The 19,700-nt window shown below is 41.0% G+C and overlaps 2 protein-coding genes across 4 annotated transcripts; both read left to right on the top strand.

Annotated features, from left to right (window-relative positions):
* Positions 1-1,328: 1,328 nt before the first annotated feature.
* Positions 1,329-7,718, top strand: gtf2h1 (general transcription factor IIH, polypeptide 1). Its single transcript, XM_028958638.1, has 15 exons — positions 1,329-1,477; positions 1,980-2,135; positions 2,267-2,459; positions 2,648-2,810; positions 3,284-3,377; positions 3,456-3,605; positions 3,762-3,841; positions 4,061-4,191; positions 4,481-4,568; positions 4,744-4,832; positions 5,255-5,372; positions 5,619-5,709; positions 5,806-5,921; positions 6,407-6,499; positions 6,595-7,718. Exons 2-15 carry the CDS (start codon positions 1,982-1,984, stop codon positions 6,679-6,681), a joined length of 1,647 nt encoding a protein of 548 aa, XP_028814471.1. The 5' UTR covers positions 1,329-1,477; positions 1,980-1,981; the 3' UTR covers positions 6,682-7,718.
* Positions 7,719-7,970: 252 nt separating this feature from the next.
* hps5 (HPS5 biogenesis of lysosomal organelles complex 2 subunit 2) lies at positions 7,971-19,458 on the top strand. Of its 3 annotated transcripts, none has more exons than XM_028958245.1 (24): positions 7,971-8,064; positions 8,394-8,602; positions 9,472-9,582; positions 10,428-10,538; positions 10,722-10,786; positions 10,875-11,067; positions 11,167-11,297; positions 11,656-11,868; positions 12,113-12,184; positions 12,283-12,371; positions 12,513-12,691; positions 14,067-14,225; positions 15,046-15,205; positions 15,577-15,694; positions 16,159-16,305; positions 16,419-16,487; positions 16,608-17,137; positions 17,250-17,370; positions 17,615-17,764; positions 17,847-17,966; positions 18,180-18,293; positions 18,374-18,480; positions 18,570-18,876; positions 18,987-19,047. In XM_028958245.1, exons 3-24 carry the CDS (start codon positions 9,481-9,483, stop codon positions 19,045-19,047), a joined length of 3,318 nt encoding a protein of 1,105 aa, XP_028814078.1. In that variant the 5' UTR covers positions 7,971-8,064; positions 8,394-8,602; positions 9,472-9,480. The 3 variants fall into 3 exon arrangements, with proteins under 3 accessions (XP_028814078.1, XP_028814077.1, XP_028814079.1); XM_028958244.1 differs by having other exon boundaries at positions 9,475-9,582; XM_028958246.1 differs by lacking the exons at positions 7,971-8,064; positions 8,394-8,602 and having other exon boundaries at positions 9,481-9,582; positions 18,987-19,458.
* Positions 19,459-19,700: the final 242 nt, after the last annotated feature.

The following is a 19,700-nucleotide window of genomic DNA, read 5'->3' on the forward strand; positions in this document are numbered from 1 at the left end:
TGCATTTACAGAATGGTACATTTTCATATTTCTCAAACCAGTATATGTTTTGTACATTATAAAAACAACAAAAATTGCAAGGATTACAGAGAAATAAAATATATAATCTTAAAAATGTTAAGGAAAAATAGGTGGAATTTGGCACATAGACGCACATGTCAATTTTAATGGACGTGGTTGGTTTACCAGTAACAAAAACACAACATTTACAAAATGTATTGATTATGTTAATAGTTGGATTTACACAGAGCCTTGGTGGGCACTGGCTGGGTGGGCATTTGGCACTGGTTGATGGAAGCCCCGAGTAGATTTGGCCTCTTAGACTTTTTTGATGGCCATGTTTAATTCCCCATACTGCAATGTTTAGGGGTAGCATCCAAATCTTTCATGCAACTCTGATCTTAAACTTGATTGTTGCAGAAAAGAATAATATGTAAAATGTAATATTTAATGGAATTTAAATGTAATAACTACAGCTGTGAATGTTAACACTGATCTCAGTCACCTGACATACCACTAGAGAGAATGCAAGAATGGTCTTTTACAGTGAAGCAAATCACCTCCAGCAGCACAGTTACAAATCCACCTCAGTGCTAAAATGCAATCTTGGTTTTATTTATTTTTTGTCAGATTATTTGCTGAAACCATATAGAAATTCACATCCGTTTGTCGACAGTTTTTCACAAAAATAGCAATAAATAATGGATTCTGCTATTTAGTGTGAATGTGTCAAAACTCAAATGCTCCATTTCATATTGATATCAACAGAATGCATCAACATATTTCAAAGTTATTGCAAGATGAATGGACCTGCATGTAAAGTAAAAACATTGCATTTATAGACTACATGGAGAATTTTTCCAGGATGAGCGCATGCTTATCATATCATACAGATAATCAGTGGAAATTGTCACTCCATTCAGAGGAATTAACAAAACACAGTAAGTTGTGACAGACTGAAAATTATTGAATGAGACAAGAAGGTCTGTGGGTATTATCTTTTTGTTTTCTTTTTTTAAATAAACCATAATAGAGCCGTGGGGCATTTTGGTATTAAAGTCAACACGATAAAGCCGATTAATTTCTGGAAATTCCGTCCTGCATGTTCGTACGCACAGTCGTGTGCTTTGTTCACTCTGTTCACTTCTAACACTGCAAGACGTAAGACGTTCGGGGAGGTTTTAGGTATGAGCGGTAGTGAAAAATCCAACTTTATTCGGCCGCATTTTAATATGAAGTACGCGACGCACTGGAACACGACAAGCTCCTCCACTGAAAGGAACATTCCGACCCTTCGTTGTTCCCCGCCGGACGAGTTTAACTGTAACACCAAGCGGGCGGCCGGGACGGACTCGTTCGCCGTTGCTCTTCATCGCCAAGAGTGGCAATAAGTTGAGTGGCGCGTCGGTAGCGCAGCCACCGTGGCGCGGCTGTTGCTCGGTACTAACGTGACCGCGACACGGCGTGTTGGCCTCAGGTACCGTGTGCTCCCTTGTTTTCCCTCTCCTCCTGGTTATACGCTGGCTCTTCTGAATCACAGCTAGTAAGCTAGCTAGCTGCGTTAAGGTCTCTACACGAGCCTGGAATGCACATTCTTACACTGAGCTGGAGTTCCCACAGTTGTCACACGAGCCATCAGACTCAGAATACCACTTACTGTACGGCTTTTACGTGTCACGACGTCATCACATTTTGTGTTCCACAACTTTTAAAAATGTTATTCGCGACTTTTTGTTAAACAGAAAGGCTATACATGGTCTTTTGCTTATGCAGCTGCGATATTAGTTACAAATCCTGAAGTTAAAACACTTACTTGCACATTATTTCTGTCCCGTGTCGGCTCAGATGTTTAGAATGCTGGAACAGGGCGCAGTAAACTGGTTCCGGTTCTGGTACCGCTTCGTGTTCTGGCACTTCCTGTGTTGTGGGTCGCACTGCAGCATGGTGTCGCTGACTGATGCACATGTCTCCTGGAACAGCCATGGCAGCGCTGTCAGAGGAGGTGTTGCTGGTGGTGAAGAGGGTTCGACAAAGGAAGCAGGATGGCACGTTGTATTTGATGGCCGAGCGCATAGCCTGGGGTCCAGAAGGCAAGGACCGCTTCACCGTCAGTCACCTGTACGCGGACATTCGGTGTAAGTGCTGCTATAAGGTTTGTTAAACTGTTTTTTGCTAAGAGTCACGATTCTGTACAAGAGAGGTTAGTTGCGTTTTGATTGAACGTTTTTTGTATGAAAGCATTGAATCTATTTGTTGTGTCTCAAAGGTCAAAAGATCAGCCCGGATGGCAAAGCCAAGATCCAGCTTCAGCTGGTCCTGCACACCGGAGAGAGTACCACCTTCCACTTTGCCAATGAGAGCAGCTCTCTGAAGGACCGTGATGCTACTAAAGAGCTTCTTCAGCAATTACTGCCCAAGTTCAAAAAGAAGGCGAACAAGGAGCTGGAGGAAAAGAACCGGTGTGTTATTGATTATTTGTTGATCATTTTTACATTTCAAGCACTCAGGTGAAGCATTTATTTTGCTTTGCTTGAGTGTCATCTAGTACTTATTAACTGGCTATACTACGTTTGTAAGGTGTGATAGTTTACATGTTCGAAATCATAAAAAATTCACAACACTTTCTCATGTGGCCATCATTTACCAGAATGCTTCAGGAGGACCCAGTGCTTTTTCAGCTCTATAAGGACTTGGTGGTGAGTCAGGTGATCAGTGCTGAGGAGTTCTGGGCCAACCGACTGAACATGAGCTCAGTTGACCACGCTGTTTCCAACAACAGACAGGAAGTGGGCATCTCTGCAGCCTTTCTGGTGAGCTTGCGCAAAGTTGTCGCTATGATTATAAAAATTATAATAATTATTGTGCCTTTAAAGATTTACATACATGCAACAGGATGCACATCTGGTCTTTTTTTTTTTTTTTAAATGGTTATGCTGGTTTTGTTCAGTAATATATTTTGAATATGCTGTATGATGAGTGGTTTGGTGAAATTCAGCTTGTCTGAATGGTTAAAAGCTGCTTATATCATAAATAACTCTGCTCACTAACACTATATACATGCAATGCTTGTTGAGAACCTCCAGGGCATCTATTCCACAACTGTCTGCTTTTAGTCTGTTGCTCCTTATTTCAGTACAGTCATTCTGAAATGTGTTATCAGCTCGTTTCAAACTCAGATGACCTTCAAATATCATCCTGTAGTGATATTGGTCTCTCAACCCATAAATTAATAGAAGACTGAGTATGCACAGTGCTTTGTGTCTGATGTACCTGTGGGTTCTAGGCTGACATTAGACCACAGACAGACGGCTGTAATGGGCTGCGATACAACCTGACTGCTGATATCATTGAATCTATCTTCAGGACATACCCTGCAGGTAATCCTCACATGGCTTTTTGAGGATTTAAATTTTTAGACTCCCGCTTTACCTGTTTGCAATCATTCTCTCTTTTAGTGAAACAGAAGTATAATGAGAATGTGCCTGAAAACCTCACTGAAAAGGAGTTCTGGACCCGCTTCTTTCAGTCCCACTATTTTCACAGAGACCGCATCAGTACGGGCACGCAAGACATTTTCTCAGAATGTGCCAAACAGGATGAAAAGGGTGAGATGATCATATTACTACCCATTTCTGAACCATCAACCATATTCAATGGATACCACATGTCTACATACCTCATATAAACAATTAAAAGACACAGTATGATTATTTTAATGTCTTCACTATAACTGAATATTACAACATTTGCACTCCATGCAGGTTTAAAGTGTATGGTGGTTCAAGGTGTAAAAAACCCAATGGTGGATCTGCTGTCATTGGAAGATAAGACTCTAGATGAGGTGAGAGTGGGCTGGTGATGAAAATGCATTTCATTAATATGAGATCAAGCAATAATCCTTCATCCTCCGGAAACAGATAAATGTAACTTTTTTTTCTTTACGGTTTTGTATGCTTTGAATACTGTATGTTAGCAGAATCTTACATAAGCTTGATCTGATGAGGTTTAGAGCAGATTTAGAATAGGTTTTACTGACGTTTTTACTGGCCATGTTCTACAGGGATATGGCTCTTCTACAGCACAGTCCACATCCAGCAGCAAACAATCGCTGAAAGAAAACAGCAATTCTGCCATCATCAAGCGCTTCAATCATCACAGCTCCATGGTGCTGGCTGCAGGGCTACGCAAAGTGTAGGTGTCAAGACTGTATGGGTTACTTTCTGCATCTGTTCAGATTGAGATTGATATATTACCTCTTTGACTGTTTATTCTGCTTTATTTTACCTGTTTGTAACACTTTTACTAAGCAAGGTGCTGCCCCCACACATGATGGGTGATTGGTTAAATGCAGAGAATGCGTTTTGTGTGCGGTATCACATTGACAAACACTTGCTTTCTCTTGGTATCGAATAGAATTGGTATTCTGTATTTTTATGCTGTATAATGAATGAGTTGTGCCTTTTTGCCTTTGTGGTTGCAGTGATTCTGTAAACGACCAGGCCAGTGAGACGAGCAGCACTGATGGGAATTCCAGAGACTCTGACTTTTTTCAGCCTCCCATTAAAAAGGTAGAGAAGCACTAGGGGATTAGATGGGTCAACATTGTCAGCCATGCTGTCTGGCTGAAATGATAGAAAGCTAGTTGCTGTTTTTGTAATATTGAACAATATGCAGTTCGATCAAAAGTGTTTGATCTGCAAAAAATTATATTTTGCTAAATCTGTCTGACTTTTTTTATTTTAGGTGAAGCTGCAAGAAGCCATTGAATATGATGACCTTCAGAAGGACTGTAGACCAAGAATGGTTGCTCTGAATTTGAAGAAGTCAGACAGGTTACTTATGTTTTTGGATTTCAGTAATTGTTGAAATTCCATGTTTGATACAATATGTGTGGTTTTTTTTGTTTTTTTTTTTGGGGGGGGGGGGGTTTGCTTCCTTCTGTTCTGTGGCAACCAGGAAATGTCTGTTTTTATCTGTGGTTTCCTGATTGTGCACATGGTATCCACTGATCCTTAAAAGGTCTTAAATTAGATTTTTCCAATTTAAGCTTTAAATATAATTAAAAATTAAGAGTAATCCTTAAATCCAGAGTTTAAAGGTATTAAAAATACTGCCTTTTCTGAATGTAGGGCAGTGATGCTCAACTGGTGGCCTGCGGGACATAGCCAGCCTGCCAGAGCTTAATATGTTAAACATTGTTATGAATGTTATGATTTTTACTAAGTGTGTGTCTGTGTGCATTCGATTATCTCAGGTACTCCCACGGTCCGATACCCTTGCAGTCTCAACATTACTCAACTACACAAGACATAATCAACTCCATCAACTTCATCCAGCATGAGATGGCCAGCTACAAGCCCTGCCTTACTCAGGTAGAAACCTACAAACACAACAAAGCAGCATGGATACACAGAGAATATTTGTCAGCTGTAAATGTTTAGATATTCATTTATAGGAAACAAACGTTTTTGGGACTGCCTCATCTCTGTACTAGTTAATTAGCTAGTACAATCCCATCGCAATTTACTGAAGCCTCTGGATTGTACTTTTGCTTTGGGCCAAGGACTTGAATAAACCTAATTTTAGCTACATCCACTGAAGTAGCATTTTTTTTGCAGGTGATGTCCAGCAGTGCAGCTAGTTCTGCCATTGCTGCCCTTTCTCCAGGAGGAATTCTTATGCTGACTGGGGTTCAACAAACTATTAACCGTAAGTACCATACCAAGGATCAGTAGCCCAATCCTGTACTGTGCACAAAGCCTTTTGTGCACAAGGGTTTCAATACATTGTCTCTACATATTTTAGAACTTGTGCCCAATGATGTCCAAGGAGAGCTGAAACACTTATACAGTGCTGCTGGAGAGCTGTTGAGACACTTCTGGTCTTGTTTCCCAGTCAACACACCGTTCCTTGAAGAGAAGGTCAGACTTTAGTGATGACTTTAGAGTTGAAAAGCTCATGGAGAATTTAAAGTACATGAAGTAGGGGGCAGTATTTCATCAGTCACTGGGTCACTGAAGAAGATTTTAACTGAACTGAGCTGAGGAATGTATATCAAATCCCAATTTTTAAAACTACAAAAGCGCTGTACATTTAAAAATGACAATTTAATTTAATTTATAATATATCCTTATACAGGAAGCCTCGCAATATACTACATTTTTTCTGCTACTGAATACTTGCTAGTTATTTTTACCTTGAATAAATGCAGTACTGCAACTAACACTCCCCGCAGCTTTTTTCTTTTTTAATTAATGTTGCATTTTCGCTTGTCTCCTTGCCCCGAGCCCCATCTTGTAGTACAAACTATTTTTAAAAGGTTCTGGGCATTGCTTCCAGGTTTTTGTGTTGTATGGAAATACTGCCATTCCCTAACATCTAATACTGTTTATACTCATCTGCACAGGTGGTCAAGATGAAGTCAAACCTGGAACGATTTCAGGTGACCAAACTCCGCCCATTTCAGGAAAAGATCCAACGACAGTACTTGAGCTCTAATGTAAGGATCTGTTACTTAAGAGCGATCAGCACATTGGTCACAAGCTCCCAAACTGTTAATATGACAATGGATCATTTTTCTCTCCTTCCACACAGCTAACTGGGCACCTTGAAGAGATGCTGCAAGCCGCTTATAATAAGTTTCATGCTTGGCAGACTCGCCGTATGATGAAAAAGACGTGAAGTGACTTGAGTTGAATGATGTTTTGGGAGAAACATAAATGAGTGGGATCATGAAACACTCTTTTAAGGTCTGCTGCTGAAACATGGCGCCCAGAGCTCACCGCCACTTTCAGACATTGTGGCATCTGTCACAAATGTGAACAGGACATTGCTGCATCCCTATTGGTCCAGCAGGGAGATACTGTTAACCACAAGACATGTATTTACTTCTCTTATTTGTGTTTCAGTTCTTGTTTTCCTTTCAGTCATTTGCCACCCTGTTCTGGGTGCCGTTGGACAGTGTTTCGTTACAGTTATGACCAATCTGGATTTTCTTGTACAGAAAGAAAGATTCTCAGGAAGTCAGGAGATTCAGTGCTTTGAAAAGTGGAATACGGAGCATTTTTAGCTGTGCACAAAATGGAGGGATCTATAAAGACTTAAATGCAGAGCAATGCACCCTACTGCAATCTGGTATTCTGGGTTTTGGACATCCAGAAGTCAGAATGAAAAAGATTTGAATAAAGCAATACTGTAAAGTGAACCCTTTTAGTGCATTGTATGTGTACACTATTTTGTGTGTGCATGATGCACACACCCAGCTGCACTGACTAATATCTGCACATTTTAGCTGCACAATAGACAGTTATTTGTTATCAATAAAAAATTATCAGACCACTAAGAAAAAGCTGGTATGTTTGAGATTTATGTTTGTCAAATGAGATCAAATTTGTGTGAAAGCCTCACACTTAATGCTCACTGGAGCATTGTGCAGGCAGAGAGGCAAAAAAACAGCATTGTTTAATATATATTGCTACAGAAATAAATTATGTGTACTTAGACTTTGTTCTGTTGTATTTACTGTAAACACAGTATAACAGCATAATACATTCTGAGGCTTTGGAGAAGAGAGAAATGGAAAGTGTTCAGATTACTTCCTATTTATCTCAAAGTGCACTGTGTACCATGTTTCCTTATATGTCAGATCAATTCTGTCAGAGCTTTTTAATGATACTTTCTTTGTTTCAAATAAATAAATGTTTTGTTTTATTTTTTAAGTTGCTGCCTTTAATATATTGGCTCATGGGTGTACACATATGTATATCTATAAAAGCCATGTGTAGCCAGAGCGTCCTTTTCATGAGAGTGAGGGGTAGGTTTGGGAGGTCTCTGCAGAGAATAAGCCTATTCTTATCTGCATCTCAAGTTACAATCAATACTTGAGACCTAATGCACCGCATTTATCCTTGAATCCGAGGCTCCTGTTTGAATTGTGCTTCCTTTTGTTCTCATGCTACTAGTTTGTTAAATTATCATTTCTTTTTTTTAAAGAGGGAAAGCACTCAGTGATTGCTTGAAGAAGAGGAAAGAATGGATTTAAGGGCATGTCCATGAGCACCGCAGGTTAGTGCCACAGCGCCAGCGGAAAAGGGGGGAGTGGGTCGATAGACGGATCTTCGATTCGGATCTTTTGGCTCGATTCATGTTTAAGTTCCAAATAATACGGTACACGGGGCTCTTCATCAAAAATAATACCGTTAGTAATATTATATTCATATACATGTTACACGAAATATTTTAAATAAACAAATCTGACTTACATGCACCCAAAATGTGACCGTTCTAGTTAAGACAGACAAATGTCTATACACAGTCTAGGTATCGGCCTTAAAAATCCATAATAGGCTTTTAAAAATCGTGTTAACTGTTAATAAAAATGTTCTGTTCATTAGTTGATTCATTCGCGGGAAAGAACCTGCTCGTTCATCGGGAGAGGCATCGTTCTCTGGAAGTAGCGCCGGCCCGTCGTCCCGCAGCGGGTTTCGCTATCGCTCCTGTCAGAGATTGACAGTGCGCGGCTCCGCTGAAAGCTGGCCGTCCCACCATGGAACGAGCGCTCTGTTGGTGACACACTTTCCAAGTTCGGGAATTTTGGCGGCAGGTACGTGTGCGCGCGTAATTCACTGTCGTTTTCGACGCCCGTAAACTATTTCACAGTAATACCGGGCTGGATGAGCTGCCTACTGACGTAGAGGTGGCCAGCGTTTACTTCAGAGAACCAAGAAAACGGGACGGAGCTCTGTCTCTCCAACACGGAGCGAGTTATTTGGCCAAACAACAAACACCGTTTTCGTTGCAAAGTTTTTTTTTTTTTTTTTTTTTTTTTTGCCGCACTCTCCGCACTTTTCGCTTGTTTTGCACCCTTCGTGGCGTTAGCTCTGGGGCTAATGCTACTTTGGCTGCCCTGGGGAGTCTCGTGATGCGCGGTCACGGCTCCAACACCAGCCACACCGTCAAGAGCGCTGCCCAGATTCTTTCGTTTCATTCTGTTCTTTTTTTGTTGTTGTCATTTTCCTTTTGTTTTCTACCAGTGTGAGTCTCGTCTGTGGAGTTTGACCGATATCCCATCTCGAAAGGTCTACTGGCATTGGAAGCTCGAGCACTTTTTCGAGCTTCTCGTCAGAATCGGAATGTGTACGTTTGCCGTAAGATTTGCGAATTGGTGCTAAATGTGGGAGTTAATTGTGAATTTTTCCCCTCACGCTCACATTGCAGCTTGGTGCAATATTATAATTTAAAAGTGTAGATAAAGTATTGCCTCCGCGGTATTTAATGTGCATCCATTGACGTATTCTGCCGTGGGGGAGAAATCTGTCCTGGTCATGCTTTTGCAATTGGAGATGCTTGGAGTCATATGACATCAGTGCAGCGGTGGCGGGACCAGGCTTTAAATGAAAAGCAGCAGGTTTTTTTAGACAGTCATTTTATTACTTGCCTCACGCTCGGCCGTCCCTTTTTTCTGCCTGTCAGCAGTGCAGGATGCTTCCTGTCCTTCCTGAGACCAGCACTCATGTCCTGGCCGAATTCGACTGCCTGGACCCCCTCCTCTCTGCCTTGCGGCTGGACTCTGGCAGACTCAAGGTATCTCTTTATTTAGTCAAACTCAAATCTTTTACTTATTGCATTTCCTTCGTTTAATTCCCATAGACGGTTAAGGAAAACGAGCCCTGTTTTCAAAGTGTGATGAGAGGGGAGTTATTTGTGTCTTAACAATTTTATCCAAGAGTCATTATTTCTTTCACCCAAGAGATGATCTTTAATATTCACATTACTTCAGCATTCTAAATGGTTTATACCCACTCCTGTCGATACAGTCCTCCTCCTTCCCTCATCGGCTCCGGTTAGGGGTCGCCACAGTGGATCAGCTGGTCTGGTTGTCTGCATAATTGATTTGGCGAAAGTTTTATGCCGCATGCCCTTCCTGATTCACTCCAAGCACCGGCACCAAGAAATACACTGCCATGCGCATCCCAGCTCCTGTCAATACAATCGCTTCTGCAAAATGGGACATAGTGTTACCACATGTTCTCCATCCCACACAAAATGCACCAAAACTATCATTAAAATGCCAAAACTATCTGATAGGCATGTGACTGCCATGACTACATAATATTTTTAAATAACAATTGGGTTTCTCTATAACTTTTCTCATCTAGCAATTTTTGTCCAATTGAGCAATTGCCCAATATGGCAATGCTCAGTCCTCTCTTCTCCTGTACTCCTGTGTTCAAGTTCAAGGAGTTTACTGACATTTCAGCCAGATTTAGAGTACTCTTTGTCCTTGGTGCAATGACACAAACACAAGACAAACGTGGAACATTACAGCAGGTGCTGACCGGACATAACACACTGCAAGAGCTTCACTCTAGCTCTCTCAGTAAGCAGTAGTACATGTGTGAAAGGTTTTTATGTTTTGTGTGTGTTAGTGCACATGTCTTGCAGTGTCCAGGAAGTGGCTTGCCCTGGGGACCTCAGCAGGGGGTCTGCATCTCATTCAGAAAGAGGGCTGGAAGCAGAGACTCATCCTCACGCATAAGGTGCTTTGTAGGTTTCTGTTTACTATCAGCTGATGCTGCAGGGCTCACACTGAATGTGCCACAGTTATTGCTTAGCTTTATCCTTAATCTATCAGTTTTATTATGCATGCACATGTATTGATTTCTTATTTCCCGGAAATTCAGTAATTCTTTTTATTCATAAACTTGTAATGCTCATTATAGGAAGGATCCATCACACAGGTTGCCTGCTGTCCTCATGATGAAGATTTTGTTGCTGTAGCAACAAGGTAGTTATTTTCTTTTACTTATTCTCTCTTCATCTACAGTGTTATGGAGGCTGTGGAGGTAAATCGTTGTTGTTTGTGCGTGTCTCAGTCAGGGTTTGGTGGTAGTGTGGGAGCTGCAGCTAGAGCGACGGGGTCGGCCCGAGCGGACGAGTGTGTCATGGGAACACAGAGGTCAGGCAGTCACGTCTCTATGCTGGGACACGTCAGGGTTACGGGTGTTTGCAGGCGATACTGGAGGGAAGGTGTCCTTTGTCCGCGCTGGCTCCACAAAACACGGCAAAGTAAGTGGAACTGCAATGGGATTCAGCATGAAATAAGAAATGGAATAATCATTGTTTCTGAAGGATACCTTTAGACATTTGTGTGTTTGTTTTTTCCAGGGCTCTGCATTTGTTATATTCCCTGTTCAGACCATCACCACAGTGGACTCCCGGGTGGTGCAGCTGGGATACCAGGAGGGACGACTGCTGGTGTCATCACTAAGCCGCTGCTACCTCTGTGACACAGAGAGGTGTGTGTGGGTCACAATCTGACGTCCTAGTTGTGATGTTGTGTTTTGTTTTTTTGTTTGTTTTTTTAAGTTACAGGACTGTGCAAAAGTCCTAGGCACCAATACACACCAGTGAAGGCAAAATCACTGTATCACTGATAAATGCTGTTTAAAAAAAATAATAATAATTATCTAAGCTGCAAGCAATTTATTTTTCAGAAATTCAGTTTCGTTTTTTTAGTAATTATAATTTTTTTTATGTTTTTCTCAACAATTTTAGAGTTACTTATATTTACTTAATATTAAAAAAAGCTTTAATCAATTTCACTACGGCATAAATAAATTTTTGTGCATTATCTCTTTCTGTTTTTCATTGTAGAGAGAAGTTCTGGCGTGTAGGCAATAAGGAACGTGATGGGGAGTATGGTGCATGTTTTCTTCCACAGCCACGTGGATTGTCTGGTACTCCTCTTTTGTACTGTGCACGTCCAGGTTCCCGTGTGTGGGAGGCCAGTTTCAGTGGAGAAGTTCTCAGCACTCACCAATTTAAACAGCTACTGGCCTGTCCATCTACGCCTCTCATTACCTACAAGTATGTGCAATGGTGGCCTTGCTGTGTGAGCATTTATTCTTGCTTGCAGGGTTTAAAATTAGCAGCTCCCACCACATCCCAAATGCATGTAAAAAGTCTACACACTGTCATAATATGTATTTAGCAATTTCATTGCTTCCTGTATGCATGTATTTACTGTTTTGGTGTCAGATTTGAGGATTTTGAGTTAAATTTCCTGGACTTTTCCTGAAATTGTAACCACCTTTACTTTTTTAATTTGTAGGAGGGAACCATGTTATAACCCAAAGCAGAAAACCCCACAGTCTCTTGCCTTTCCCAGGCTGCTTCATTTTGGGTAAATCCTGTATTATAACTGGACTTTTTTTTTTTTTTATATCCAACAAAATATTTCCTTCATTTTTATCCATTGTTTTTAATTGCTTGTTTAAACAGTGATCAGAACCTCCTGACCTGGACTGATTCTGCCATCTATATGTTCACACCTCAGAGTGGTCAGGTTCTATTATGGACTGAGATCAAAGGTAAGGACCTCTGCCCTTACTGGGAGTGTTTCACTAGCAACATTTTAGAATCTGTTCATAAAGCTAATTTCTTAAATTAAAAACATTGAGTTTTTTGAGGAGAGTCATATAAAATGTGTCATTCACCTCTCTCCTTCCCAGACCTCACTGAGATTGCAGTGTTCCGTAGCGAGCTTTTCTGTCTCCATGGTGATGGCCGCTTGTCTCACTTGTCACTGATGTCAGCTGAGCGCTGTGTGGAAAGGCTGCTGAGACGCGAGTCCTGGACCTTGGCAGCTACAGTCTGCTGCATGTTTCAGCATGCAATTTCCTCCTGCAGGGTCAGCTTCATTCATTCATTCATTCACATTCATTCAAAACAGCAAAGTATAATTTATAACTAATAACATATAATTAGTTATAAATGTAATAAATTTAATATATAATATATTATAACATATAAGCATAGTTATTTGATTCAGTACAATTAGATACAAGTCAACCTCATAAGGCTCATTGATATACATGGAAATTGCAGACTTGCCCCTGCTGTCTGATCCAATAGAAGAACTACTGTACCTCAGATAGCTCAGGATATACTATGGAAGAAGGCAAGCTGAGAATAATGTTCTACTAGGAAATAGAATCTGTATTCCCTGATACCATTGCCCACAGGAAATGATGATGTCCATTGTCACACTGCAAGAAGGGTTCAAGAATGGTTTTGTGGTGTTACCTTGCCCAAATCTCATCCCAAATATTCATCTGAGGGATGTGTTGGGAAAAACTCACAGAACTTAGAGGAGCTGGTACTAACAGCATGGTGTTATATACCACAATATATACCAGGCAATGTCAATCATCATCACTGGGAAACCAGGGGAGGAGCCTAGAACAGAACAGAACATGGGGCAGTGGTGGCCTAGCGGTTAAGGAAGTGTCCCCATAATCAGAAGGTTGCCGGTTTGAATCCAGATCCTCCAAGGTGACACTGAGATGCCACTGCGCAAAGCACCGTCCCCACACGCTGCTCCCCGGGTGACTTTCATGGCTGCCCACTGCTCACTAAGGGTGATTGTTAAAAGCAGAGGACACATTTCATTGTGTCACCATGTGCTGTGCTGCAGTGTGTCGCTTTTAAAAAAAAAAAAAAAAAAAGCAAGCACCCCACACACCGCCTAGCAGGCACAAAATCCCTCTCCCCATAAAGTACCAACCATAGATGAAAACATTCACGTCACAATAACATTTGTGTTTTAATCCTTATAAAAGGTATATAACTAAAAGACAACTCTGGGCTAGTTAGCTTACAGCTAACATTACTGTTCTCTCTCAAAACACTATGTTTAAGCTGTAGTTATTTTACATTTGTGCCCTTTTCGCGTCTCCTCTGACATATTTTTGGAATGTCAATGCTTTCCTGCACTTGTCACAGAATCGTAGCAGCGACAGAAACACAAAATGGACAATACGTGTCCTAATTAAATCCTGATGATCTCAGCTAACATTTGTACAAGTAAATTCATAGGACAAACCGAAAATGACAACAGGAATAATTGTTGTGAGTGACATGGGTACTGTCCAATAACAAGCAAGAAATGTTGTCCTAGCCTTTCTGTAATCTGAACTTTTCTTGTGTTTTCTGAAATGTCAGGATAGGGGTACCAACAAAACATTTGGCAAAAAGGTATTTTGTATGTATTATTTAAATTCCAGGCCAGGAAATGCCTCCCCATTGACCGCCTTGAGCACCTGAAATTACAGCTCAGTTCCTCTACTCACCAACCACTGATAAATCAGTTGGAGGAAATGATGGCCAAGCTGGAGCCCCTTGACTCTGCCTCCAGCAGTCGCAGAAGCAGCATCTCCTCTCATGTGAGTGGTAATACTTGATATAGTTAAATCTTTGTGATGTCAGCCTTCTTTTTTTCTAATCAGGTAAATATGCTTAGTTGCAGCTTGGCTGTACCTTTTATCTAATATGTTGTCTAACTACTTCTGTTTAGAATGCAACATAAATTATACTTACCCAAACAAAATAATTTTTTTTATTTAAATGAAGCTTGACTGGTTTTAATGTATGATTATTTTACTGTACTGTATTAAAAGTAGCAGAAAAGGAACTGGGATTCTAGCCGGAAACATGTCTGTACTTGTTTAGGTGCTTTGAATATTACAGTTTGATTTTTATTTTTAATTGCGCACTATAACCTTTGGAGAAAATATTTTTTTTATTGAAATTATGATGAATTACTAGTTTTGCAGTTAATTAATTGTGATTAATAAAGACTATCCCTTGACAACTATGACAGAGGCAGTAGTTCAGTAGTGCAACTTTAAAATATATATATGTGTGTGTGTGTGTGTGTGTGTGTGTGTATATATATATATATATATGTGTGTGTGTGTGTGTGTGTGTGTGTGTGCGCTCCCATGTTTGAGAATGGCACCTGTGTGTCTCCATTAAAAAGATGCTTCTGTGCTTTAGAATTGGCCCTAAAACTCAATCTTATCGCCATTTTTATGTTGTCTGAGTGGGAATTTATTACAGTTTGAAATAATTGAAAATTAAAATTCATGCATTTAGAGAATACTGTTTAAATATGTTGAAACAGTAATACGTCTTTCATTTAGTATATCCAGACTCAGACCTTTAATAGAAATAATGATGCACATTTATTTGTTTTTTTTTCAGGAGAGTTTTAATGTACTGGATTGTGGCATCTACCGTGTTATCAGCCGCCGGGGCAGCCAGTCAGATGAGGATAGCAGCTCTCTGGTCAGCCAGTCAATGCTGGAGGAGGAACGCCTTAAGGAGTTTAGTTTTGTTCAGGAGGAGGATCAGGGAGAGCAGGGTAAGGAGGAGATGCTCTCAGGCAAATATGTCATTTAAAACTAATGAAATAACTGATTGAAAGCATGCAGTAATGTATTCATGTATATAAATGCAACGAGGCAGCTGAAATAAAAAATATGAAATAACTACTAGTGTTCATTATCTCATTTGTCCATTTGTGCCTCAGCTTGTTTGCTGTGAAAATATGTCCAATAATTCTTTGTTGTGCTTCAGCTTATACTATGCATCTTTGCATGGTCACCATATCATCTTAGGTCATACTTATTTCCTGTTCCTCCCCCCGCTTTCATTTCTATTCATATCCAATGCAATTTCTTTTCCTGCTTCATCTCCCCTTCACCCCAATTCCTTCAACTGATTCCGGGTCAGGTGCACAGCAGACTGAGCGCACGGAGGCTGACCGATCTGAGCCTGGCCTGCAGTTCCACCTCCCCCTCTCATTCCGCCCCAAACCTCCCCGTATTGCCCTACAGGCTGTCAGAGACAGGTGACGAACATGCAAAACATGCCCAACTCTACAAACTGACGCTGACCATATCAGTATTCCACCTGCATGAGCAAACATCAAAAAGACCAAAAAAAGAACTTGCTGTTGTCCGTGACCATCACAGATCATGTCATTCGCAAACAGATGAGTTCTGCTGGTAATTCATTGGTTTGCCGTTTTATTGAGAATAGGGAAGTGATTCTGATTTAAAAAAAAAAAAAAAACAGATATGTTAGCTTCCTCTTTCACTATTGAAGAAAAGCGCATGTGAATTTTCAAATCATTTTCTTCCCTGAAGTTGTAATGTGCGTGTCAGAGCTTTTTGGTATGTAAAACATTGTCATTTAAACCAGCTTCACTTTTTGTGTGCTGTGTTATAATTAATTGTATTGAATTAGTTATTGTGATTTTTGTATAATATTGTGGCTTTGATTTGCTAAATTATAATTGTGTTTCCACCTCAGCGTTTCCAGTTTTGTGAAGAAAACCACAGAGAAGATCAACACACTCCAGATGAACACTGACATCTGGCAGCGCATGGACCAGAGGGAAGGATGGCAGGGTGAGGTTGTCTCTGTAATGCCACAATGTCCAGAGGAAGCAAACAATGAGTGAGTATGACCCTCATTAAGAATTCATTTATGCTTTATTATTTGGAAATAACAATACTTCGACAAACGTTTGGTGCTAGTTATACTTGTTCTATTTTCATCTGTCTCTTTAGGTCATTTGTAGAACAGCCAACTATGGAGAGTTACCTAGAGGACCTGAGAACAGCTACTGAGCGAGCACTGTGAGTTGCATGTTCCTTTTTGTCCTTATCTTGACATTAAACCACTGCCCCTGCACACCAATGCCATTAAAACATCTAATGAGAAATCACCTGACACTAATGTGAATCTTTCTTTCACAGTGCACAAATCCAAGACCCTCTGATTCTTTTGGACCCAGTTAGCCTGGCAGCGGCCCTGCAGGAATGGTTAATGGTGTTAGAGAAGGTTTTGGGTCCAGAGGAGCAAGATCATTCAGGCCAGGAACAAGAGGGGGAAGAGAAGAGTGTTGAAAGAGAGGTGGAGACAACATCATGCCTCACGGAACAGGATTTTGGGGACGTAGGAGAGCCAATGGAACAGTTAGAGGCGGCTGGAAAAGAAGAACCAAAAACTATTTGCATCAGGCCTCCTAATGAGACTGTACGCATGCTGTCCCCACGACCTTTGCCCTCTGATCTTAAAGATGACCTTTCCCAGATAGCTTCTCTCTGCTTTGACATGGGGTGTTTCAGTCATGCTGGAAGTGTGGACCATGTGTGTGTGGAAAGCGTGTGTTCCTTCATGCAACGGTTCTTCTTCCTGGTGGACCCGGAACGTGTGCACAGGGTGTGTGGACTGAGATATCAAGAGCATCCAGAGGTCCTGAACATTTTTATTACAGGAATGTTAGGTAAGAATTAGAGGCATAGTTATTGATTAAAATATGGACAACAAAAAATGAAGCTGTTTGTATGAGGAGCCGGTTTGATATTTGTTTTAACTTTGCTCTGAACTTTTGACAGAATTTACCAAGTCCAGCAAGGTGGTAGAAGTCATTCAGAAAGGAGACATGCTGAAGTCCTTACGGAGTCTTAGAGAGCTTCAACCCTGGAAGGCACCTCTGCTCCTTACCCATCTGTACAGGTAGTGGATTTGGGGCCTGTCTTTGCAATGTCTTCCTAAATGTTTTATGAAAACCCCACCTTCAGATGAATAACAAACATCCTCAATTTTATTTTTTATATTATATTGGGTTAATTATTTATATGGTTCAATATGTTTTTTTGCATTGTATGTAGTCTAATGCTCACACACAGAAATAATACAGTCTGAACAACCGATCAGTATCAGTATAATGAAAGAGACATTATGACCATCTTATTCCCAGACTGTATGAGAAGCATGGGGAGCTAGCTGTCCGTTCCTTCCCCCAGTTCTACCCCACAGTCCTGCCTTCCGATGTCATGGCCATGGCACAGTCAAGCCACTTCCTGCCATACCTGGACAATTTGGTCCAGTCACGTGCAGAAGAGCAAAAGTATGATGCTGATATAGCAACAGAACATTATTTTCTCAATTGTAGTTTGCTGGTATGTTGACGTATGTTTGATGTCTTGAAGACTTTCTTTCATCGGCTCACTCCTCCAGCCTGAGACTCTGAGACAAGATTGGTTAGAGCTGGCACTTTCTCACGATGCACCTCAGAGGAGTGACACATTGACCGCAGAAGGCCATCCGAGGTTTGCTTCATTGGCCACATCATATTTATCAGGTGTTATGTAATATCTGGAGTAATGGGCATCAGGACTAAGTTGTAACATTTTATGCTCTAATTCTAAATGATTCATTCAATCAGTGGGATATTAGGATATTATTAAGATGTGGGGCCCATGATTTCTTCAGTTTCTTTGTATGCAGTGGAGATTCATTGCGTTCACCTTCTGTGGCCCTAGATGGCACTCTCACTTTTTTAGCTGGGGATACAGTCGCCTTATCTCCCTCCTCATTCGGCAGCCTGCTGACCTGGACTCAAAGCAGAAGATGCTAGAAACATGCAAAGGCCAGGGGTGAGGACCAGTTGAGGCCTTTGCTATCCTTGTTGCGTCTAGTCCATTGTCATAAAATGTCAATGTCATGTTCTTTTCAGGTATTGGACTGGTTACCTGTACCTCTGCAATCAGCTGCATCGTCGTTCAGAAGCTTTCTCAGCTATTTGTAGCCTTAATGACATGAGTCTCCTGGAGGAGCCCAATGGTACTTGTCCCTCCTCACTTTCTTTCTAATAACAAAGCCAAATCATTTTGTCCCCAGCAATGTCATCCACTCTTTCAACATATCCAAAGGTATAGTGCCTCAGAATCTGGATGAGTGGAGGTTGCTCATTCAGCTCTCTCAGAAGATTTGCAGTAGCTCAACGGCAGCCTCTAATGGGACCAACCACAACAATGGTGACACTAGCAGCAGTTTTTTAAACGGGTCTGCAGATTGGAGCGGGCACATCTGTCCAGAGAGCTTGGTCTTGAGACTGGCCCGTGTTGTGGGGCCTGACCGGGCCATGGAAACCCTGCATGAGTGTGGTGTGCAACTGGAACTAGGGCCACAGTCTACTTTGGTCTGTGAGCTGCTGAAAGTGGCAGAGAAGAGACAGAGGTGAGGGGGCCACCTGGTGGTCTGTGTCCTACATTGCAATAGAAATTCATTGTTACGTGTCCTTATAACATAACTTCTAAAACTCTCTTTATTTTTCCATTCCACAATAGAGCATTGATCCAGACCATGTTGGAGCGATGTGACCGTTTCCTGTGGTCTCAACAGGCTTAGTGCAATATTACTCCAGTCTCTCGGCTTCTGGTTGGGACCCAGTTTCTGCTTTTAGAGCTGTCAAGAAATCTGTTTTAGCCTGAGTCATAAAAGCACTAGCTGTACCAGCTATGCAAATCATTCCCTTATGCAATTAAACATTTCCTTTATGTATATTGGGAGAGATAAAATTACAGTATTAATGGTTTTTAAGTTATTTATGTATTTAACTAAATCAGAATGTAATATATACTTTTTGGTGAGCCTTCAATGGGCCTTAAAATGTCTATAATACTTTTACTTTTAAATTAAAGGCCTAGTGGTATGCGTATTTCACATAACCACACTCATGTTACTAATGTTTTACTGATCTTAAACTTCCTGAAACATGTGAAATGCCCTATTACATAAATATACCTCTATGAATATCAACACTGTGATAGTGGTTGTACTTCTTTCTCTTGACATATTTGTACATATTTTCTGTGAACGGCTTTAAAGAGCTGGCGTAGCATGGTGCCCCAGTTGTAAGTGCATGAGAGGACATTTTACTGTACACCAATATGTGTAAATGCATAGCTACATATTGCAACCTTTTTGCCGCAATATTTTTAATGATGAAGTTGTGACAACAGACATTATCGGTTGTTATCGGTCTGAGAATGAGGTTTTCC

The sequence above is a fragment of the Denticeps clupeoides genome, chromosome 17 (genome assembly GCF_900700375.1).
Source record: "Denticeps clupeoides chromosome 17, fDenClu1.1, whole genome shotgun sequence".
NCBI lineage: Eukaryota > Metazoa > Chordata > Actinopteri > Clupeiformes > Denticipitidae > Denticeps > Denticeps clupeoides.